The following is a 25949-nucleotide window of genomic DNA, read 5'->3' as shown; positions in this document are numbered from 1 at the left end:
AAGCGTGGTCTTTCAGAGATCATTTTGTCAGTAAGCAATGAGCCAAGGCTGAGGCACTTTCTGATCCAACGAGTGTCACTGAAAACCCTCATATGCAACACCGTTTGGGTATACGTAGAATATGGCACTTAAATTGTCAGATATCTGCCAAACAATATCACTAGACTAGGGAAGAGGGGACTTCGGTTGCAGTTGCCATTACGCAAAGTAACTTCCTGTGTAACATGGGCAGGATCCTTAACCTCTCTGGGCCTCACTTCTTCACCTATAGTAGGAAAGGCTAGACTGTATCAGAGCTCTTTTTCCTCCACTGAGTGAACCTAAAAACAAGGGCGAGTGAACTTAGCTCCCTGAGCGCCAGGGTTGTGGTAAGCACAACATGTCCTTGACATCAAATGGCTTGACCTAAAACTTCCTATCATTTTGTGTTTTATTCTATAATATGCTGGGGCTTAACAAAATATCCCCTGCCCACACACCCACACTGAATTTCTTCTATGGCTGAGTACCCCCCACCCCGAACTACTGATTAACCCTAAGATACCTTCCAGATTAAACATTCAAAGGTCTTATTACTAATGAGCTGCTGATAGCTTCATTCTGCAACTCCAAATCACTGGACACCGTGTTCTAAATAAAAACCTTGGGTGTACCTAGTGGAACACTGACTCTTCAGAATTCTCCAAAAATTTTATAAAAACCGCAGGATGAAGCATGGTTCTAATTAAAGGAATAAGCTAAATACCAACATGCCTATACCAAACTTGGCCTCCAAGAACAGAGCACACACACGTGATTTCAACAATGACCCAAGTTTGTTTCTCACATTCTTTTTAGTGACTCTGGCAAGCTGCTCAAATCAATTAATACTGGTAATTTATAAAGTAACACTGGTCTATAAAATTTATTTTAAACTATAAGTCATGGAACAAAAAAGAACCAGTTCTCTAAGCTATCTTTCCAGATCTAAAATATATATTCAATCTCAATTTGCTTTTTGTTTTCCATCCAATTTACAAGTAATTATTTCTAAAAAAACCTTTCAGGGAAGAACATGTAAACCAACTAAAAAATAAGTAAACAAACAGCCTGCTGCCTAGAAACATAAAAATTCCCTGGAAAAAGTTGAGAACCTATAAGTTATATGTATTTTTTTCTTTAATTATAATTATTAACATACACATGACATTTAAGGTCTCATCCAATTCTAAAAATGACTCATGGTAGTCATCTTAATTTGAGCCATGGTCTTAAAACTAGTGAGTAAATTAAGAATATGGCTATAAAATTCTCCATACTTACTGGTGAAACAGAAAATAGTGAAAAGGTCTAAATGCGATTAAGTTAAAACCTAAACCAACAATTTTGATACCATCTTTCTGGAGTGAAATCTGACACACCGTAATAAAGTGTTAAAGCTATTCTTATCCTACCCTGTACTCTTTAACCTGGTAATTCCACTTTCAGAAATGTATCCTGTTTAACAGGTAAGGAAATAACAACACCAAAGATTTATTTGTAACAGCAAAAGCCTGGACTTACTAATTATTAACTTCATTCCCACTAAAGGAGAGTGGTGAAATACTTCACAGGCCTTGCAAACAATGGGCTATTATGCATACAGCCATTAAAAACCATCTTTTTAAAGAATGGTTAATGATGTGGAGGAAAAAGAATAATTATTAAAACAAAAATAAATAAATGCATGGCATAAACGTTTCTAACAAAATAATCTACATGAATCAGGAAACATACCAAATAGCAGTAATTAAATGGTGGGACTACAACCATTTTATTATTTTTTTGGCACAATTCTTTATTTTCAAAATTCACATATTTTATAATCAGAAAAAAATTAAAAAAAAATAAATTTACCTAAAAATATTTACTCTAAAAAAAGTTTTTGCCCTCTGTTGAGTATTTTAGGACAAAGATTTACTTTGCCCTAAATTATCTGAATACTCTTTCAATTCTTCATTCTCTTTTGACTATAAACAATCTAAATGTTTTCCTGCTTTTCTTTTTAATGTTTAATAAATCAAATCTAAACGAAATCAAACTAAAAGCTGAATATATAACTTTAGTCCAGCCTATATTTAATTTTCCTTAAAAGCAAGCACAAGGTATACATGCACAATAAAATATGATCAACTCTTCAGGAGTATCGGAAACATTGTTGTAAAGAAATGTGTATCCTTCAAAACGGGAAAAATCTCAACAGGAAGAACATTTGAGACCCTAGACTCAGAGCACTGTTCTAGGATCCACAAGACCCAAAGAAGTTCCAGTTCTGCCCAGCCCTCAGGAGACTCACAGCCTGGGGTGAGGCAAAGCTTCCCATCTGGCCTTAAAGAATACAAATGTTTTCTGATTCTTTCCTCTTCATTGGTTAAAAAATAACCCCAAAGCAAATAAATCAAAATCTGTATTAAGATATTGAACACATAACTCCAACCAAACTCAAATATAACATACGCTCACCTAAGGCGAAACAGTTAAGATTAACTCTTTCCTAATCTAAGAGTAAGAAAGGGTTTTTATAGATTAAAGAATGAAAATTTAAAAGGACAATTTTAAAAAGAAGGTAAAGCCTTCTGGTTAAAATAGAACCATCAGAAGTTCCATAAGATGAATGTTATGGGCTAACGGAAGAATCCCGAATTATGACTCATCTCTACATAATTTAAATTTCATCTGTAACACAGCAAGCACTAGTTAGTTGTGAAATGTTTCCAAAGTTATATTTAAATACTTTGTATACTCACTGAATTCCTTACATTTCATGTTTCTAACTAAAATGAAACTCCCAAACTCAAATCATGTTTTTAATTTAAGAACGCGTATTAGGTTACTCTAAGGTATGTGGTCGAGGCCTAAGGGGGAGTAATGTATACTAGAGCCACACAACATAACTAAACAAAATGTAGTGTGTTTAACTGGAAGGGTGAGCAATCAGTCCATGTTATCCACAAGAACCAGTTTCTTGAATCTGTGACAAATAAATATATACAAACAGTAAAAGAGAATTGAAAATTAAAAAAAAAAAGAAAAAAAGAATCCAAAGGCACTCTGAAAACTTAAAATGCAGTCTTCTCATGGTTTCATGAGACATGTCAACTTTACACATGCTTGTTCCTATTTAAAAATGTGTTGGGATGAAGATGGAATAGGTATTTGCTGCACTAATACTTTGCAAAAACACAGCAGTTTCTGTAAGGCTCACACTCTTTTCATATTTTAATTTTTCAATGTTAGGCAATTTGAATGCTCAATTTCAGCTGTTGATTTTGTGATGTAAGTTTCCAACCCAGCTTTCACTGAGAAAGCTAAAAATAAACACGCTGCTGGGGCTGCTGCCAGTGTGTGTATCAGTAAATATCAACACAAGATTACAGAATGTATGTGAAGTGAGTGTACTGGAATTTCAAGGGGAAATCCATTCCTCAACTCACAGCCATTCTCTCTCTACTATATTCAGGTAGCCATTTATTTCAGTAGCCATTTGGACAGACCTACGTGGGCCATTTTATTTCTGTAACTATATGGCAAGTCCAATATTAAACTGATTCTTATTTGGTTTAACATAATTAACATGATTCCAGCAAATACTTACCAAACACCTACTCTGAGCAAACCTTCACACTCAGTATTGCCACATATCAAGGTAAGTCAGGCAGAACTGTTAGCGAAAACTCGGCACTTGTCCTCGAGGCCACATCAGAACGACAACAAGTGGTTTGAAACGAGAAGGTCTACCACTTTTCCTCCTTTGCTGGCAAAGTAATAATCTTCTCTTTCCTTCTCCTCAAACCACTTGTTCTCGTTCTTCTGATGCACCCCTGAGGACAAGTGCTGAGCTTTCGGTAACAGCACCTACGGTTTAAAACTCAGTGTGAGCAATGGGAGATGGAGGGAACACATAAACCGCCACCCTGACCCAAGACATGCTAAGTGCCACAAGAAGGTCATCAACAAGACTCTAGTGGAGTTTAGAGGTGGAAGATTCCCATCTGGTTGGGCAAACGGGAAATGTTAAATGGGAGAAGGAAGTGTGAGATAAAGTTCACAAGATTAAACTAATCATAGGTTAAACTAATTTCACAAAAATAGGCAAAATGAAATTCAGACAGGAAAGCTTACTGGCTATGAAAAAATAGTCACATCTTCCATGTTCCTCTGAACTTAATTTTTGTGTGGCTCACACCCATTTTACTAAACAGGACTATGACATGTGCTTCATGCTTGTGTCCAACTGCTTGAGGAGCAACACCATGTACAAGTGTAACACCAAGTTCACCTTCAAATAAAACTCATGAAGCAAACTTTATGTTCCTCAAAGTGTCTGGAAGAAACTCTGCAAGAAGCCCACACTGCCAAATCACTTCTTGAACCTGAGTAAGACACTCATTTGTCCATGCCTGAATCCTTCAGCTCTGCCTGAGAACAGAGGGATTCAGTAGCCCAGATAAGGCTAGAACTAATCAGAGCTCGTTCTTGGGGGCACTTAGATTCTTGAACACGTGGAATGGCTTTTTTTGGTATCCTCTGTAGCAGTTAGTATAATTAGTACATACTACATGCTAAATATGTGTTTTAAAAATTGAATTAAAAACCTAGTCACCAAATTAGGTACTCAAAAAAAAAAAAAAAAAAATCAGCCATGTTTGAGGGTCTGCTTTGTTATACATAACCCAAAATGTGGTCTAACTAGAAACTACTTACTAAGCCTCTTTATGCCACACACTACGGGGTTTCAAACATATTACAGGGAAGGAGCATATTTGCAAATGCCTTCATATTTTTCCTGGGCCGCACAAACATGTCTAGACTAAGAAAAAAGAGAGCACCCTTGGTCTTTCTACTAGGGCAGTTGCCAAGTAAAGGACACTGCTCACCAGCCACTCCAGCTTCTGGGTGGCTTTCCTGCCAGGCTCTACCTCAAAAGAGACTTCCACACCTGGATTTCGACTTCTGCCTCATCACCCACTTCCATTCTCCCTATTCCCGGCCAAAAGAATCTTGTAGTTTATCTTAGGCCAAAGACAGCAAGGACACCACCATCTTTTCCCAGATGTGGGGCAGAAAGAGAAAGGAACCTTGGTAATGTGGCAGTAAACAAATCAGAACTCTCTAAGCCACCAAATGGCTGCCCCCCACTGGCTTGGAGGATCTAGAATGGCCCCTACAGTTACTCTAGAATGAATCTAAAGCCTCACCGAGCAAGTAAACAGTATGACAAGCTGAAAGCTCCAGCTCCAACTGCTGGAGCGTTTGCTCAGACTAGACTGATCAATACAGAAGACAAACGGGACATAACTTTGTAATTAGAGAACATATATAAGGGTGATATAAAAACCACCATAATTTCTGGATCAGCTTCTTTACTTGACTTGACCCCCTTATATACTCCAACATTCAGAGCACTGGCTGAGACTTCTGAGACATGTCAAACACTGTAAGGGACAGATGCTTTGGCAAAGCCTCCTACAAAGACCTTTAGAGGCCTAATTATTAACCATCGTATATTTGAAGACACAGAAGCTTTAGTCTTCATGAGGTGTCTGGTTTAAATGAAGAAATGAGGCCTTGCCCTAGGGTAAAAATGACACCATAATCTTGAGAGGTAGTGTTTCAACTTGCTAAAATGACAATTCCTCACCTAGATCAGAGAAGGCAAACTGGAAAGCTAAAAGAAATCCACATGTAAAATGCTTTTGATAAACCATCGGAATAGGTAGTCAAGTCAATGTCACCACATACAACGTCCCCCAAACACAAAACAAATGAAAACATGTACAGGTGTACACACACACACACACACACACACGCACACGCACATGCACACTGTGCTATAGAGAAGCAAGACACTGACATCCATCAGAAATGCACAATTCTGCCTTAGAGCAAAAATCTTAATCAGGTTATAAATCGCTCTCCTATTACTATACACACAGTCACCTAATCAAGTGTTGAACCCCAAGTAACAAAATATAATTCATGTGCTCAGATTTAAAAAATTCCTTCTTTAGAGGGAAAATGAATATACAACTAAGGCCTGCATCTCCGGGTTTGTAGATTTTTTAAAAGTAAAAGATATGTATCATACCATAGGCTTAAAAAAACAGCCTGTATTCTTAACAAATGTGGAAAAATGCTATTCCTTAGCAGCCCTATCATCCCCTGCTTGCAAATCCTCTCTAAACCATGGCCCCTGCTTTATGGCAGACCCAAGTCAAATACACATATTACCACACGGGTAAGGACAGGTGAGCCAGGATGTGTTTAACAATCGCCAGATACTAGAATGAGGGGAACCCCTGGTTACTAGACAGGGATAAGGAATAACTGGTCATAAATAGGATAGATAGCATATTTATAGAACTTAACCTCAAGAGATGATGAAAGCTGAAAATTCTTTTCATTTATTGTGACACTTCCTCAGCGTTGGGAACTTAACATTATTTCACTTAGTCGCACAACATTCTGAGGTAGAATAGTTACTAATATCATTCCCATTTTAGAGATATGGAAACCAAAGCTCAAAGTTAGGGTAAGTTATTTAAACCACAACTTGTGTAGATTCTAAATGGGTTTTTAACGGATCTCCCTTAGCACCTTTGTCACCTACAGATTCCCTGACCGCTGGAAATGTACCACGGGTATAACAGAAATTATCAAAATCTGGCAAATACCACAAATACAGAGCCACACAACTGCCATGATGCAACAGGGCACAAAAGATGCAGACTGGTGATCTGGAAGTCACTGGATTAAGAGTCAGAATCTGCTACATCTCCACACCTTATACACCTCTGTGACTAGCACTGAATCAGAAACAGCAGACATCGTTCGGTTTCTTTTACTATTAGCTATTGCCTGTGTTTTTCTGGCCCAGTTTCCCATCTATAAAATGAAGCAGCTGTACTTACTCCACAGGAAGGTTGTGAAGATTAAATGTGACCTTGTATAGTACCTGGCATCAAGGAAAAGCTTCTTTCCCTCTACCCAGTCTGGTGCAGCCAGCCAGTAAATACTGCAGTAATTCAGAAAGAAAATGCTACCATGGGATACACATGGAAAAGTTTCAGAGGTCATGGGATTTGCACTTAGCCTTGAATATACTTTGGAATCTGTACTGGCAGGGCAGGTTCCTGCTGCAGGGTGTGGGTGGGATGGCTCACAGATGGCCTTATGAGAAACTAGCTGAGGAACTACCAGGTAGCACATACACAACAGCATTCTTCCACACAACCCTGGGAAAGCAAGTGGGTTCAGAATATGATTTCTTCTTCCTTTTCACCGTAATTACCATGTATTGTTTGCTGTTACTTCCTCATATTTCAGCAGTATAGAAATTTCCAACTATCATCCTTCCCCGGTACTACCCTGAGTGCCATGGTAAAGACAGTTATTGACAAGGAAGGCCTGCAAACACGTTTGCTGATGAGATCAAGTCCACAGGTTTCTATTTTTCTGAATGTTGTTTTACCAGGACTGTCATCCTTCTTACTCTTCCCTTCGCAGCAGTAAGAGGATGGTTTAGTTATTCTTGATTACGCTTGATTATTTCTGAGATCATGGTCAATCACTGAAATTTAGTTAAGCAGTAACTCAATTTATAACAGTTGCTACACCCATCATCATTTGGCTAAAATGAACAACCACCAGGCAGATGGGTAGAAAGGTATCACAATCAGCCAGCATTCTACCAGCATAATAATAAGTTACTAATACAGGGAAAAAAAAGGGACTGCTATTCTGCAATTTGCAAAACTAAAATTCATATCATTTCTAAAAAATAAATTTATTCTAGAATTTTAAATAATCATTAGTCAGTAATAAAAGACAAAGCCATGTCAGTCAAAAAAAAAAAAGTAAAAATCATAAACATACGTCACTAGTTTCCAAAAAGATAGAAATCAGGGAAAAGCCATAGTGTCAAACTACTTTTGCTGCCTATTATATAGCAGTTAGGAGTTCCTACAGGAAAGATTTGAGCCCAAACACAATAGCTCCACCATATAACATAGCATTGCCTTTTAAAGTTTATACATGAAAAACTGGTAATTTGAAGAAATTTCAATATTTAATTCACCCGTGTTTCAAGCTCATGCCCCTTTATTCCCTGTAAAAGTGTCATCGGGTAGAGCCAGTCCTCATTGGAGCAGGATGTCCCGTTAGGAGTTGTAGCACCTTGGAGGCAGCCACTCTCTGCTGCTCCAGCGCAGTGCTCTGGTCTAAAGGCCAGTGTGAGATCTCAAAGGAGAAGGCTTCTCCTCTGACTCACGGTGAGTTCTAAAGTCTACAGCTAGAAATCTGGAAAAGGGTGGGAACATTTTTTAAATCCATTAGAGTAAATTTAGAACACAAATACTGACTTTATTCCTTAATTTATAAATGATGACATATATCACTTTCTGGGTATTAAAAGTTTCCAGTCATGGCCATTAAATTGGGAGAATTTTGAACCGAACACTACCCAAAGAACAAATGTGAAAATAAGATAATTATGAATCATTTCTAATTAAACAAAGTCAGACTTATTCTCCCTTTTAGTTGATGTGCAAGACTGTCCACAAAACAGTCTGACATCCTCAGAGAACTACTCAGTGAGTTATCTGTGGGGCCGTTAAGTAACCCTCTATCTGCAAGCAACAACGAACACCTAGACATCATTTATCGATGACCTGTGACTGGCTTCAGCACAGACAGACTGGTGACTAAGTAAAAAACCCTGTGGGTGGAAATTCTGCTCTGGGCGTGTTTAGGTTTTTATGTGCCTCTTCTCCTGTCAAATTAGCTATAATAACTTGCCATCCACACATTAAGCCTTCTTTAAGGATTTGTCATTTAGAGGCTGTCTTAAAAATGCATTATATTTCTATAGTAATTTAAATTATTACCTTCACATTACTTTTCTTACTTCCATAAATACCGTAAAAGTGCGTTCTTTATTCAAAAACAACTACGTGCCACAAAAATTGCCCTCTCGTGTCCTGCTTCCCAAAACCATAACTATTGAAAGGCCAGGAAGAGCCAGGATGAGCTTGGGTAAAGGGAACTTGTTCAGTTTTTACTAAGACTAAACTTAAACTATAAACCTTCATTTAACATGGATATTTAAACTGCTTCAAGTCTCACAAGAGAACATTACAATCCCCAAAGACTCAATCACTTGTCTCTTTTAAGAGTTATCAGAATAACATTATGCTGAAAGTGACAGTCTAGCTCTGTTCTGTTTGTTAATGCAGCACAGACTCGCTGGCCAACTGCAAATGGCTGTAAGTCCTTATCGCAAATAAAACTATTTTTGTGCCATTTCTATTTTTCGCTTAAACGTCACCAGCTCTTCAAGACTCAGGACCTGTCAAGCGTTCTGTTGCCAAGATCCTGCTGTCAGAAAGGTCAGCATCTAGTACCTTCCAGTTGGGTCCCAGAGGGCCTCTCTTGGTCTTGACTGACTGGAATAATGCTGGGTCTTCATCGGCTTTGTAGTCCTGCAAAGAAAAACAAAGTCAGAGGCAGAGAAAAAAAAACCCAGAGAATATTCTTTACCCTTGCCAGAACAACTCTTTGCAACTACCAAATCACACAACAGAAACCAATTAGACTGTGCCTTTGCATAAAAGAAGGAAAATGCTTCTACACGACATTAAGTTTTCAGTTTGGTTTCTTTTGCTTTAAACTTTTACCTTAGGCAAAACAACTACACAGTAAGTAATAAAAGTCTTGACTAGCAATCCACCCTGACTGGTTACTGGACAGCTATCTCCAATAATGAATCATCCAACATTTTTTAATTTTCAGCATTTTGATATAGGGATGGCATTTTGATATAGTTGCTAGAGAGTAACTACTGTGACTGGGAACACAAATCACAACTACTGCTTCTGAGGCATCCTCCCATCTCTTCTACACTTGGGTCTGCAGTGGACACCTTAATTTCTTGACCAGCCTCTCCAAACCCTTGTTCGCAGAGAGCGATGGGGTGCACTTAACTTGGCTTCTTCACGGAAGAGGGAGTGCATTCATGCCAGCCCCTCACTGTCAAAGGAGGTAAGGGAGGGGTGTCATCATACAACAGGGGAATGGCCCCTAAAACTTTAGGTTCTATTCAAGATTCTAGTACGTGTAAATTCTGTTTCCCTTAGCATCTTCTTGACAGAAAAGAGGAATAAAAAAGTAAATCTTTTTAAACTATCTGCTTCATAAAAGTTCTCTTGTCATTACAACATACACACACACATGCTACGGACAGAAATAGAAAATAACTTTTGAAGAGCTAAACCTCAGATTGAAAAAAAAAGGTTGCAACAGTAACAGTGGACAGAGGTCAGTTAGTCAGTTTAAAATGCTACGAGGAGAGAAAAAGAGCCTCTTCCTTCTCGAGCAGACTTTCTGAACGGGAGTCCTTCAGTGGCATTCATGAGGGGACCACCTACCTTGGGGAAAACACCCAGACAAGTCAGATCTGAAACTCTGGCTAAAAATCACTGTTCTGAGGATAAGAGCGATGCAAGCACAAAGCAAGAACTGAACGGGTTCTGAAGTACAACAGGAACTTTTCACAAATCAAAGAAAACATGGTGAGAAGCACCCACTCAAGACTCGGCAGCTTCTCAGCAAAGGCACACGGCATGTTAATAATTCCTAAAGAGAAAGTTACAAACAAATTATGTGAGGAAGGAAAAATGTGAGGTCCAGGAAGAAAACAAAACTTTAAAGAAAGATAATTGGGTATAAATATGTGATCCTGAACATGAAGTCTGTCTAAAGATTATCTAAGAAGCTACAAAAAGACCCAATAATGAGCTAAAATAATTAAATAAGCAAACTTAGCTGGCCACACGAGGTCTTAATGCTTTGAAACATGGAATGTGTAGCCATAGGCATTAGGTCAGTCATAGGGCTTACCCAGGAACCATCGACTGGGATGAGCTGTCTGCAAGGGGCCGGACAATTGGAGCTACTTCGTATGTCTGGGCACAGCAGCAGAAAGTTCAATTACTCTCCGCTAGTATGAATTCTTAAATTCCAATTTTGAAATGCATCCTAAAAATTAACAACTTCAGTTCTGACTAACAAAAGGATCAACTGCACAGGTGGTCTCAAGGCCTGGATTCACAATGAAAAATAAGCTACTCTGCTAACATAAATAAACCTGTAACCCCATATAGCATTTCCTTCTAGGTCAGAGGCTTGGAATTAAAACTCAAAGACAAGCTCACTTTTCTCAAAAATTGAAAATATTTAACATCCTATCAAATAATCACTTTGATCATCATTTCCCTCAATCAAAATCTATTTATTAAACAGCCACCATATAGAAGGTGGCACACAGGATGTTAAGAAGTAATCCAAGGAGTCAGAGAAGGAAGGGAGAACCAACACATGGTCCCGGCTCCCAAAAAGGCAGTCTAGTTGGTAGAAAGAAGAGAGGCAAACAAAGAAAAGGTAATTAAACCCCCAGGAAGTGCACGTTAACTGCCAACAGAGAATGGAGAGAATTGCAGTCAGAATCAAAACTAAACCAAACCAGCCAAGGAAATCAATTTTTTAAATGAATTTTAAAATGATGTTTAAAAATAGAAAAATCTTATTGTTAAGGTGCATTGTGTTAAAAAATAATATATAAATATATATATATATATATTTTTTTTTTTTTTTAACAGGCAGGCTCTGGCTCTGTCACCCAGGCTAGAGTGCAGTGGCATGATCACAGCTCACTGTAACCTTGAATTCCTGGGCTCAAGGGATTGTCCCGCCTCAGCCTCCTGAGTAGCTGGGACTACAGATACCTGCCACAATGCCCAGCTAATTAGAAAAAGTTTTCTTTTTTCTTTTTTTTTTTTTTTTTTAGAGATGTATTCTCACTATGTTTCCCGGGCTGGTGTCGAACTCCTGGCCTCAAGGGATCCTCTCACCTTAATTAATTTAATTCTAAGTATCGGTATAATGCCCAGAAGCCTGCCCAGTGCCAGTTTATTCCATTTCAGGGGAAAATGCCTTTTTTCTCCTTTTTACTAATGACTGGGGTGTGACACTGGTATGGGTATGATGCTGAAGTGTTTTCATTTTTTGTTTTCGTGGCTGTTGTTTTTTTGTTTTGGTATTTTAGTATTTTTTTAAACAAAATCTGAGACATTAGGTAGCAAGGATGAGCTGAACAGTAAGTACCACATTTCCTAAACCTAAGAGGTCATCAGGTATAGGGTGCTTCATTATTTTATGTCCCATTAAGAAAGAAAACAGCCAATAAAACATGCCATAACTGGAAGACAATTCTGGATTCTGGCTATATTAAAATGACGAGGGGGGAAAGAAGGGAGTAGGATTTTAGAACTGACGACGTAGACTGAAAAACTACCTCTGTGGATTTTAAACTTGCCTGCTGCAAGGGAAAAAAAAATTCATGAGACTAAGTACACACAATTATCACTATTGCTAAATTAGGAATAAAACCGATGACATTATACAATAAGGGTAGTACATAACAAAGAAACAACTAATTTAAGAAAACAGAGCTTGATCTAAATTTTGGCCAGCATAAATTATCCTCATGTAGGGGTGGATTAACAGGCCAAAACATGATTACGGCGGCAGTGAAGGCGACAATATCAGTGGATGAGTTAGATGGGCTTCCTTGACAATATTTCTTCTCCTTCCCAAGCCCAGCTCCACGTCAGGCTGACAGCTTTAGGGATTTTCAATACCTATTTGACATAGATTAATTAACTAATGGAACAACACTTCAAAACTTTTCCACTCTGGACCTCACTGTTCCAAAAGTATATTTCTAAGCCTTCATTATCAGTGCTAGTCGTTCACTGAGACACTTTTCTGAACTATGGATTCACAATCATAGAGGTGACCTGAACCTTAAAGGCCACCCAAGCCCCCTCATGTTAAAGATGAGGAAACCACCTTCTGACTCAGAGGTGGTATGGCTCACCTATCCTAGCACTTCAACTCCAGCCTCCTTAGCTCCTGCCCAAGGCTCATTCTGGTATACCCCACAGGACAATGACAAAAGGTGTCAACAAACCTCAGATAGTCAAAACACATTTCAAAAGCCCAAGAAGCTGCAGCGCCAAGGATATCAGAGTGGATATTCCTATGAGGCACAAGTGTGTGTATATAAAATATTATACCCACACATATGCATATATGAAACTAAGTCTTCCCCTCTCTGCTTTTTCCTCTTGAATACAAAGCAGCAAACATTAAAGATATTATACTGAAAATGTAACAAAACCCAATTATTAACAATAGCACCTTAACCTTGACAGATGAGGATAATGCATCTTGTCAAAACCTAGGAATTTTTGTGTTTTATGTTAGTTTGAATACGTAAATGTTTAATCAGGTGAATGAATTAAGTGGCAAGATACTACAAAGCAGGAAGCAGGTGTAGTTTTAACAACCTCAGTTTTGTATCTCTACAAAAACCATTTAATTTTTTGAACGGTACCTTCTTTGCTGCAATTTCATTGTTGGGCATATAGTTTGGTTTTTCTGTATGTGAAAACTGGCCGATTTATATCCATATCACAATGAACAAATATATTCCTTCATGTATGACAGTTTCAGCATACAGAATGCAACCTCAGCTACCAATTATAGCTGCAAATGAGCAATAGTGTGGAATGAGACAGCCTGCTGGCTTTGTTAGTATTCTGTCTCCTTTGGGATCCCATGGGGAAAGGGGAGGCTCTGATGAAGAGAAGCCCTTGGCTCATGGTTTATTGTGCTTGCCACCAGCTGCAGACTTCTCATCTCATTAGTTCTTTTAGAATACTGTGGGTGAAGACAGCTGTAGCCTACTTGAGTCTTCAGCTCCTGGGTATTCTGAAGGCTGAATTTGCTATGCACTTTCTGTAATCCTTGGGAAAAAAAAGAAAGCAAATTCACTAGGCCAAGGAAATGCATTTTAAAAATGGGTTTTAAATCACGTTTAAAAGTAGAAAAATCTTATTGCTAAGGTGCACTGTGTTTAAAATTTTTTTATGATTCAATTTTAATTATCTGTATAATGCCCAGAGGCCTGGCCAGGGTAAGGGCTTAGTAAAACCATCATTATCAAGTTAGGTATAATATCCCTAGACATTACTTGCTCAACCAATAATGGTGCCTGAACAACAGAAAAATACAATGGTATCAGCATAAGGTATATTCGGATTAGTGTTAATACAACTCTATTTAATTGAAAACTCTTATTTAAGTAAAAAAGGCAAGTGGAAAGTCAAGACACTCTTTGGAGAACAAAATAAAATATAATATAGTAAATAAATGGATTACTGAGTCTCCACACTGGAGCCACAGAATACATTCATTAAATTCTTATAAATAACTGTTTTCTGTCACTGGAATACAAAAGTTGTGCTACCTCTTGGGTGTACATCTGTTACTCACTACAGCTCTCAATAGAAATTCTCAATAGAAACCAGATTCATTTCAAAGACAAAGAATATTAGTTTTATGAATCTTTGAGCACAGTAGCTATCCCCCAAAATGCAAGTACAAAATCTGTGCTGAGCCAACCTAAATGTCCTTGAGCCCAGATTTAAGTCGTAATTATGAATGGGAAAGTGAGTAGGAGGTGGGGGGGGGGGGCAAGCTGGTAGGAATTTCTTGACAGCTTGGGGAAAACTGAGATAAGCTCCAGACACCAGAAACTGCTTAAAGGACCAGGCATCACAGGTGAGGCTAAGTGTAAACTAAGGAAAAGAGTGCCCAAACCATAAGCATTAGCAACTCCTTGACACCCGCTTATGTAAGATCAATCCCTAGGCCCCAGCCTCTAACCCAGAGATGGCAGGTGTTTTACAGAGTAAATATAAAAACTTGAGAGAGATATTAGGGTCCTGCAGCTTGTTTTAAAATACTTTCCTTTAGCATAAGATGATTAATTAGATGCCTATTCAAACAGCTCAAAGATAATCACTAAGTTTAAAATGCACGAGTATTGCAGTTCAACTTAGCAAAGCTTATTTCCTCTAATCCCATCCTAAAAATAAAGCCCACAATGGGGGAAAAGCTGAATTACATATGAAGATAAATAACAAAGATCATTTATTAGCACTGCCCTGAATTTTCCAGTATCACAGCACTTAAAAAAAAAAAAAAAAGTGTTCCTGGATCATATCACCGTTCACCCTAATGCCAAACACACAACTAACGGAAGCTGACAAAATTAAAGCCAGACTCCAAAGGGTAATAAGCCCATTAAAAAAAATGTTTGCATTAAATTTTGCAATAGCAAATAACATAGGTGTAAAGAGAAATAACATTTACTAACTTGCTTAAGAAACCGATTTCAATAGTTATTTTCAAATAAGCAGCTTTCTTTTATATTTTTAATTACATCTCCCCAGTGACTCCTCAACCTTTCCGGTTCCCACAGAGTACCATTAATATAGTATAAGTAAATCTCATTAATTCAGGTCCTATCACCTTAGAATTCGTAATCATTCGGACAGGGGCCCGGCTGAAGTTTATCTTTGCATGATCTATGAAAAAAAGATTTGCTACACAAATTAATAGAGTAACAAGATCTCAGGAGGGCTGTTTAAACAGTTCAGAAGTGTTTTAGAGCAATTCAGAGGCATTCATTTGCATATAATTATTATGCTAATTACAAATCATTCTTATCTATTCATTAAAGCAGATTCCCAAAGGACCACTAATTGTCAATAACTTGTTGGCCTAGTTTCTGTTACTGAATGTACCTCAGAGGAACAAAACTGCATTAAAAAATATTCTATAATTCAGCCCTCTCATTAATCTTTACTGGCTTTCCACCAATGAATCCTAAAAGCGAAATGCAGTCAAATCTACAGCCCTGAGCAGAACACTTTTTTGTAATCTTTCTAATCTCAAAGAAACCCTCCAAGTCCCGGGCCGTGGTGGTGGGGTAATCTTGGCATTCCAGGTGGGGGAGGGGGCAGGGGTTGTCAACAGAGCTCTCTGACAGAGCTCTGCTAAGTGTGGCCACTCTGATCCACATGAGGTGGCCGCAGCACAGGGCACTGCTAGGCTGGAGCACAACCAGGCTAACTGCTTCCTCCATGCTTTCTGATCTCACCCTTTTCACAGTGAGAGATGACCAGCAGTGTCATGTTTATAAAGGCAGACCCCCAAAGCCCTTGGAAAGATATAATAGAGAAAGAGAAGAAAACACAATTGCAGCCCGGAAAAGAGGTTACTACCAAATGCCTGATGTGACACACTTCATATTCTACAACACAGCAAGGAAACCAAATAGTTGGGCTCCAGAATGAGATGGGCAGGTGAGGCCAAAAGGAGCAAGCTCTTGGGTGTTGAGAAGAGTCTTCCTAGATAGCCCAGAGCTGGTGGGCTGCCCTAAGCAATTGCCCCAGGACTTCTCCCAGGGCGTCCCCCTCAGGTGAGTTACTGGTTTGAGTGTTTCATGTACAAATATACAATATATTTATTACTGTAACACTGTATTTATTATTAGTATATATTTATTATAGCACTTAAAAATGAAGATATTTTAAACTCTAGACACCACCGAAATACATTTAGACACATTAACAAGTCGATTTTATTTTCATTTGTTAAATGTCACATATTTTAAAATTAAATTGCAAATACCTGAAACATTAAGTGGTATGTTTAGGAGAGTCTTATTTACAAAAATGCATTTGTTTTCTTAAATGACAGATCACTGAACATATTACATCAAACACCTTAAACTAAACTGGGGCAGGACATCCTACTGACAAATCACAGAGTGAGCCCTCTCTAGTAAAATGTTGGTTCTTGATTTGGCCTTCAGCTTCTAAGTCCCAGGATCCCATTTAATCCATTAGCACTAATGTAATAACCATTAAATAAGAAAAAAATCAAACATTTTTAAATAGCAAGAGCAAAATCCAAGTAGCATTGTTTTGCTGCCATTCTTGGAACACTTACTTGTGTGCCAGGCATTCACGTTCTCTCACTTAACCCTCCCAGCCTTGGGATAAAGGTAGTGTACTGTCGTCACCACTAGGGGAGGGGGGGTGAAATTCTCTGCCCAAGTTCACCATTACTGGGCAGAACAGCTGGGACTCAGATGCTACCGTGTCTGACACCAAAGCCAACCACAACACTTATCACAAAAATGTGATTTACACTTTATCATTTGATCAGACTCAGGTACCTGAAGGAGTCCTTGCTCCCTCTCAGCCCAGAGAACTTTCCCTGAAGAAGAGTTTACATTGCTGAAAAGGGGCTTTTATAAGCAATGAACTTTAAAAACTCAACTTGGAGCTGTTTATACTAATTTCTTTAAAAATATCTGCCATTAGCTGCTCAAAAACAATATTGTCTGACTCTCAGCAGAGAATTTTCTTCCCCATCCAAGGAACTGGAGCAAATCCTGCTTTACACCCCACCACCTCTACCCTCCCTGCCTTTTTACTTTTAAAATACGAAAGAAATTAGGAATAAACACTGAGTTAATAATGGCTTCTAGTGAAAAAGTATTTTGTGCAGAATATGTTTGTACACATAGAATTTTTAACACAAACTCTAAAATCCTTGCTAAGATTTAAACAGGCATGAAATAAGCAATTATGTTATTTTCCCACAAGAGGGCACTGCCATCCAACTATGCCTTCAAATATACTGGATGTTCTCTAAATCCACTACTGGAAGTGATCTGAAAGTACCTGACCATGTAAGGCAGCCGAATAAAGCGGGAAACATTTACACATTTCTTTTTAATAGGAACCATGCCTACATTTATTTATATCTTCTTTGAGGATGGGGGAGAAAATCTCTAACGTACTACTAAAAAGATCTTGACAATGGTTTGTCTCACAGCACAGCCAAGGTGAAATGAACATTTGACAGGTGGAAATTTCTTAAGCATAAGCAAAATCACTGCTGCCTAAAACCTGTATTTGTTTTTCTTCCCCCTTGTTCAAGGAGGCTACTATTATACAGGTTCATCACCCGCTAGGAGCTCGTTCACAATTCTCACGTCTTTACCACGCACACACTTTTATAAAGAGCTTTTAGAGATCCCTGACATACACTAGTTAATAAGTTAGAAACTTTTAAGATAAAAATGAATGCCTAGGTTTTAACAGCAAAAGGAAGAGGTACTCCAAGTGTCTGCAGAGCCAAAGAACAACCAAAGCAGCATTTGGCAACCACAGGCCCTCCTAGGACTTGCTGGATCTCAGCCACAGATTTCTAATAAACAAAAGCTCTTTTCAGATCTAAAGAACTGGGGAGCCACCGCACAGCCCCAAGAAGCAGAAAGCCCTTCTTAGGAAATAAGAAGCAACCGTTGGAACAAACGTGTTATAACATCCAAAATGCAAAAGCTCTTGAAGCTGTGAGAGAGAACCAAGTGGAGCGATGGTCAGTGCTGGCCACCTAGGGTATCATCTACCAAAGGTTAGTCTGGAGCATATATGAGGTTAACCCATACGTAAGCTGACAAATATTAATAGCTTCACAGGCTTTGAACTAATATTTAACTTTTTCCAGTCATAATCCATCATTCTTTTTAATTTTGAAGAGAAAAAAATTTAGTATTATAAAGATTAGAGCACATTTTATGATTCTTACATGTCTTTGAAATTATAAAGTTTTTTCTAAAGGCAGTGCAGTAAAGCATATGTTATCTAGACTATCTACTCAAATATGTAACATCTGGGCACCGTCTCACAGAATGTATGATCAAAAGATACGCCAAGTCCTTCCTAGAGCACAAGAAACAAGCACTGCTCAAGGTGTGGCCAAAACTTACATGCCTCTAAGATTCAACCCTAAATAAATTAAACCAAGTTTCATCAGCTTGCCAAGGCTAACATTTAGGAGAAGGTGTCTTTTAAAAGAGCAGATACCTTTATGTAAACAGTACATACTCATGGCTTAAAGCAAAAAGTGTTAAGATTGTCCGCTGAAATAATGGAATGGCATGTTCAAAGTGAAAGGAGATAAATACATGAAAAAGCGAATCATACATGTTCATTTCCAAAGGCAAATGGAATTTCAGAAAGTCAGGTACTGGCTTAGCCCCATCCCTGGCCTCAACTAAAATGGGACACTGTTCTGCCTACCAAAACATACTCACCAAACAAATGGATGACAACCAAAGAATAAAACAGCCAATGGGAGAAAGAACAAGCAAAAAGCACAAACCTTAAAAACCAATTCATTTCCCTTGACATCACCATCCTTAAAAAGCTTTCCCTGGAACTTCTATAAATGCTCAGATGAGCAGTTTTATGAATCCAAAATCCCGTTATAGTCTTCTGACATGCAATTAAAATGGATGTTCATTTAGTAAAGTGCAGAACTCCAAACCTCTCAGCTCTGATTAGCCTTTGAACTTCGACTGCAGCCTGGAGCCCAGCACTGGTCTGTATCAGTTGTGAGAAAACAGCCCTTTGATGGACGGGCACTCAGCACCACATAACTGCACAAGCAACAGTTGGAACAAACTAACTCCAAGTCACTTAGAAATTCTTTAGTATTTACTGATTAAGAATCATGCACTGTCTTTAACAGACATGATTGTTTCTTTAACTGGAAAAATATTTACTGTACCAACACAGAAAAAACTGTAAGTTCCAACAAATGTTTATTAAATGAACAAATGAGAATATGTATGAGTGGTGTTCTCTTTAAGTACCCACACCAAAACCCATCTTTGAGTCACCAGTCCTTTTATCCTACCATACATATGCAAACTTCAAAATATGCCAGAGTTCAGCAGTTGTGGGAGGAGTTGACCAAGGCCACTGATGAAAACTGGTGTTTCAGGGGACTAGAGAAGACAGGTGGAAGAATAGACAGTTGATTGTTTCCTTTAAATAAATTAAGAATGGTCTTTATCAACATATTAAAAAAGAAGGAACATTACATATTAAGAAGATGCTCTAGAAAGACAAAAATAAAGTCAGCAGGTCTATATTTGAGTCCTTCCCTTTGTTATATGGCTGGGGAAAGTTACAGCACTTCCCTGTAAACTCCTTAACAGTAAAAATAAAGGTTGAGGTGAATGTTGTCGAACCATGCCCTACAACTGAGATTCCTTCTGCTTCCAAAATCCTAGAAGGGAAGCCTATGTTACAATCTACACCTACAATCTTTACTGTTAATAGTGTAACTAGAACACTGCTTCTCAAGGGTGAGCAGGTACAGGAATCACCTGGAGGGGTAGACAGAACCCTATTCCAGAGAACATAAACAGGGAGGGGCTATGAATTTGCATTTCTATTATAACAAGATGCCTATACGCAGATCCTGCATGAATAGAAAGGGACTGGGGTTTTGGCCTGGGTCCTAACTAAAAGCTTTGACAGGCAAGCTCTGAAGCTAGCCACAAGCAAGCTGTAAGTTAGCTAGAGACCCTCAGGGGACTCCATAAAGAACCACCTCCTAATATCCAAGTAATGGTCAGAGAACTGGACTGGTGAGCAGACTGAGCCCACAAGTGAGACTCACACATGTACAGGCCTATCTAATGGCTGTGGGGGAGGTGTTCTCTAAAGGAGACCAAACCGAAATGAGGGAGGTCTGAGTAAGCTGGACTCAGCAGAGGTGATTCCAGGTCTTGAAACGGAGGCTGAACTTTCTCACCTGGGAGTGCTTGTGTCCCCTGGGGTATTAAGGACACACGTGTGACTACTGAGTGGATCCACAGCTTTGCCACAGGAGCTGGTGCTGAAAAGGCTGCTCTCAAGAAGTTTTTCTGCTGGGAAGAGATGGTGTAGAGCAGCCCAGAGTCCCAGCAGCAGCAACAACCCAAGAACCACAGTCCAGGGAGGTAAGTCTGGCTACCTGGGGCAGGCATCAGGGCTACAGAGGGGACTGCAGCACTCTGAGCCCAACTGTGAGACAGCCCCACCCCCATCATCCTCAAGGAGAGCATCTGCAAATGGGGAGAGAGACCAGAAACAAGGATGAAGATTTGGGGTAAATAAGAAAGACAATGGGAATTATACTCACCGGGCAGGTAAGGATGAGGGGCATGAGAGTAATAATTAGGGTGGAGGGGATTAAAAAGGACAAAAAGGAGGAAGAGAAGTATGAATGAAATCTGAGCTTTATCTTAAAACAGCAACAAGCTCACTGGGTAACCCACAAAACAGGGCCCCTCCAAGCTCTGTGGGGAAGTCCTGGTAAAGGACCCTCAATCAGAGCACATCCTGCACATCCTTTCTGACCTGCAAACAACAGGGCACAGAGTTTCTAGCTTGTCTTTCCTTTCTGGAATACCATCTTCAGTGAAACACCACAAAAAAAACCCTCCTGGTTTTGAAATGCCTCATTTGGGAAAAATCTTTCACCACAACTTAAAACATTACACTCAAATGCATTGAAACAAAATTCTATTCCCTCTTTAAATTTGCTGCATTTTAATATGAAATAGATCTACATTGTTAAACTACATTTCTGAAACAATTTAATATGTTTATATCATTAATATTTGCTCATTACTGCCATTCAAAAACAGATGTTAAACTGTCTCATTTTTAGATGTGTAAACCTTAAAATTTTGAATTAAACATTATTTCTACTAAGAAAAAACCACCTTGGAAATAAAAACAAAATCACATAGTACGTATTATAGAGGAAGGCTGATACAATCCTTTCTTGTTACACATAAATACCAAAAAATGTGGTTCCAATTTCTTTTTTTTTTGGTTAACCATGCTCATTTTCTTTCAAATTACTTCCAAAAACGAAGGTCTCTCTGATGTTAATCGTGTGTACACTTCGGCTTACACTTTAAAGAGTCTTCCTCTCCTGGGAAGTGACTTTTGTATACAAATCATGGAAAGCTACTTAGACAAAGTGCTGGAGATGATTAAAAAGGGCCAGATTCAAATTTATACCTTAAAAAAAAAGGAGAAGCAGATGTCAACTGACTCATTTGTGTATATTTTGAAAATGAGTTGAAGATATGCATGTGCATTTCATCAGGACATTTAAAGAATCTCCAACTTTTTACTGTGGTTATGTATCAATGACAACTTTAGAAATTAAAAGAAAACTTTAAAACTTATAGTCTGGTGTTTTATACCAAATACTTTGACTCTTGCTACAATTTGATCTAACCAAAGAACAATTTTTAATCTGACCAGAAAAGAATTTGCTCATTTAGAAACACTCAGAATTTTTAGGATTGAAAGCATATCATATACATTTCATCAGCTAGAATAAGTAAGGGAAGAATTAAAGTAGCATTTTGTTCATGTACTACTTGAATAAAAACTTCAATTCCTCTAAATTGCCTTTTCTTCTTCTTCTTTTTTTAAATATTACAGAAAAAAGGTTCTACAAATTCTCTTTGATCTGCCAACCCCCTACTGAAAAGCTCACTCCATGTCAGGCATCGAGCACCTTGCCAGGTCCTGGAAACACAGAAATGGTGAGTAGTACAGTACAGTCCTGGCTCCCAAGAGGCACCCAATTTACTGAGGATGGCTCTTCAGGAGTAACACCTGGGTTAGACAGGCAACAAAGGAGGGCGAGCAGGAGGCTGTGGGGGTAAGTAGGTGTGCCCTGCTGGAGCATGGTGTGTTCAGTGACTGCTGGGATGTCGGACAGAAGGACGCTTCCTTCTCAAAGGATATAACATCTTAATAATACTTCACCATAACACCATTTTCTCTTGAAACAGGAAATCTGTTTTGTATGGTGGATATATTCTAATGGGCCAAAAGAAACTGGGTAGGGACATGCATGCAGAAATCCCAGACTGCTCAACTTGTTTCCTTAGGCAATGATATCTCTTTTAGAAAATTACAGAGAATGGTGTCTAAAGCAATAGTCTTATATAGATATCCCACAAGTCATCAACAGAAAGCCCTAATAACCTACATATTTAAATATGTATGATTTCTGTAGCAAACTACGGTCACAGTGACAGATTTTTTACAACAAATCCTCATTCCTGGAGTTATTGTGACAATGTCACCCTTCAATTATGTAAACACATCAAAGCATCCACCCAAGTATTCAGTTGTAACATGGGTGGAATCAAATCCCTTTTATGTATGGTGAGGTACAGCTCATAAGCACGGCCAAAAAACATCAAATCTATAACAAGAGTGGTATACAAGCCATCTGACAACCCAGCAGAGAGAGTTAAACCTTAAAAGTAATCAAAAGTCACTCCAAATTATAACACTTAGGGCTATGTTGTATTAAGCCACCTGCAGTGACAAAAACTCCCCACCAGGTGGAGCTAAAGCATTCAAGCTTCACTTCCAAATTCTTGGGTTTCTTGTACTCCCGACTATGCCCCATTCGTCCTGATTCTCAGAGGACTTGGCTACTCATACTCTCAAAATTACTAATGTAACGGTTTTATGTCTTTTAAAGCAAATAACATGAAGGAAAAAAACTCAACCATTTTATTTTTTTAATTAGCTCACTCAAGGAAAACCAGTGCAATTCATTAAAAACGGAATGAAAAATCTCTGAATTAAGTCAGAACAAAACCTCCAGGAGTTTAAGGTGCCACAGTCTGAACTGAGAGATCACCACACCTTCAGAAGGTCTCCCTACCTTTTTTTTTCTTTTTCCAAATCACCACCAATACATTTATTTGAGGGAGAAAGGGTCAAATCTTATCGTGAACCTTTAAACTGAGCAGGACTAGAGACACTCATCTGCCTAACTTCTGGGTATTCACGACTACAGAGGTAACCACATCTTGCACGTGAGGTGTTACCATTGAACAGATGAGCATTAGATGGGAGACACATTCCAAGCAGTCACATCATCTCCCATATAGAAAGAAGCTGGTGCTGCACCTACAAAGAGCCAGGTCATAAAAGTAGCACTGAGAAAAATGAAGGCAGAACATAGCCACGGCCTCCTAGCACAGGCCCAGACACAATGGTGGCCTTGTGAAAGGGGATCAGTCCCTACTTACAAAGCAGGAAGAGCGATGCTTCCAGCCAAGGCGCAGGATGAGAGCTGGGGGGCTGGAGTGGAGGGGTGGGATCTGACCATCAGCCATTCCCCATCCAACCTGGGCCTCCACAAGCCTTCCTCTGGCCCCGTGAGCAAGGCAGACCCAGCAAATCTGGGAAGGGGATTCTGTCCCGATGCCCCAGTCCCACCCCAGCTTCCCCAGGTCTAACATGTGACCCCATCCACTGGGTGCAGTCCCACCCCAACATGATCCTGCACCCATTTTGCTGGCCTATTCATAGTTACTAAGCTATTAATTCAAGAGACACTTCCAACCTTAAGGAACATGTTTTAGGCACTGAAAATTGACTGCTGGTCCGGCAGATGCACCCTAAGGTGATAACCCTTAGACTCCTGTATAATCCCTTCCCCTAAGTGCAAGCAGAACCTCTGACTTGTTTCTAAGCAACAGACTATGGCAAAAGTAATAGGATGTCATTTCCTTGGCTAATCAGGTTACATTACCTGGCCACTAAATTTGTGATTTAGCAACAGAAAACAGATACAGTTAGTGAGAGGAGTACATCCCCCCAATCCAAGGCACACATCTCTGTCAGACCACAACCCTTCCGCCTCCCCCCTCGCCTGTCTTGAGGGAATCACTATTATGAGTATCTCATGCATTCTTCTTGACCATCTATACACAAGTAAGCAAATACGTATACACATATAAAGATACATTTCCTCCTTTTTAAAACATTACACATGGAAGCCTATTACGAAAGGCTCTTTTGCATCTTTCTCCTTCCAAATTATCTTGAAAAGGATTCTTTATCAGTACAAATAGAGCTCACTCCTTTTTAATGACTGCACTGAACTCCACCATACGGATATATCATAATGTTTTTCTTCAGTTCCTGATTGATGGAGAAACATTTAGACTTCAGATTACTTCTCATCTTAGGTTTGTATACTTGTCACTTCACAGTGGGTAGGATCAATTCCTAGAGCTGGAATTTTGCTGGGTCAACACGCATGTAACATTTGTAATTCTGCTAAACCGGTTACACCAATTTATACTCCCACAGGCAATGTATGAGTGCCTGTTTCCTCACCCGTTGCTAACCCAGGTGTTATCAAAATGCCATCAAACTGATTCTATATTCCAGTACAAACTCTTCAAGCACATAGGTTAGATGCATCATTATCCTTAAGCTCATCAGGTTCATATGACCAATATTTATGAAGTACTCACTCTGTGAAAAGGGTAAAGGTGACCAAACAGAGAACAAAACACATCAATGAAATGACCGAGAGCTTCTGAAATTCAGCAAAGGGGAAGAGTGATATCAACTTGGGTGAAATCTTCCTAGATTTCCCTAGGATCTAAGCTCTCACCTAGATCCTGAAGGACATGCAGGCTTTGGACAGACAAAAGGAGTCCCAAAAGGGAGGTGAGGCCAAGCAGTGTGCTGGGACAGGAAAGCACAGGGCATGGGCAGTGCAGACCAGGTTGCGGAGAGGAAGATCATGCTCAAGTGGCAGCTGGAAGAGCAACTGACACAGCCTGGCCTTAGTGTGGGAGGAATCAGTGGACAGAAGACTGAACTGAGAGTTATAATTTCCACTTCTGGCATTAGCTTCAAAAAAAAACTAGTTTACTTATGTAGGCTTCAGTTTCCTCACTTCTAAAACAGGGAGGTTAGTCTTAAAGCCAAACTTCCTATAGCTGCGGAACTATGTGCTCAAAGTAAATCTTACGGCCAAGAATAATGTCAGAAAGACAAGCAGAACTGTGTTGGTAGAGGGGAAAGGGCAGGAACTTGTCAGCCCCATATTCTAGTCACTCCAACCTGACAACCTGACGGAGCGCCAAGAAACTCTCAGGATTATGCAAAGCACAGTCTGAAAGCAAGGAGGCCTAAGTAGCTAAGGTCTCCTCCAGCTCTAAAAACTATTTTAACTGAGTGTTAGACAATGCACCTGGACCTTCATTACTAGTCTGCATGCCTACAGTTCCTTCATTCATTTAACATGCATTCACTGAGTACCTA

At 39.1% G+C, this 25949-nt stretch overlaps 1 protein-coding gene across 2 annotated transcripts in view; it reads right to left on the bottom strand.

The window, feature by feature from the left end:
• Nucleotides 1-25949, bottom strand: part of PITPNB (phosphatidylinositol transfer protein beta) — a 62504-nt gene that overhangs the window by 10980 nt on the left and 25575 nt on the right. For both annotated transcript variants that reach the window (XM_069496761.1, XM_069496760.1), the window contains exon 8: nucleotides 9420-9497. In XM_069496761.1, coding sequence (XP_069352862.1) covers nucleotides 9420-9497 — 78 coding nt within the window. The remainder of the gene's footprint in view (nucleotides 1-9419; nucleotides 9498-25949) is intronic.

This window comes from Eulemur rufifrons, chromosome 21 (genome assembly GCF_041146395.1).
Source record: "Eulemur rufifrons isolate Redbay chromosome 21, OSU_ERuf_1, whole genome shotgun sequence".
Taxonomy (NCBI): Eukaryota; Metazoa; Chordata; class Mammalia; order Primates; family Lemuridae; genus Eulemur; species Eulemur rufifrons.
This window is presented reverse-complemented; position numbering and strand designations above follow the sequence as displayed.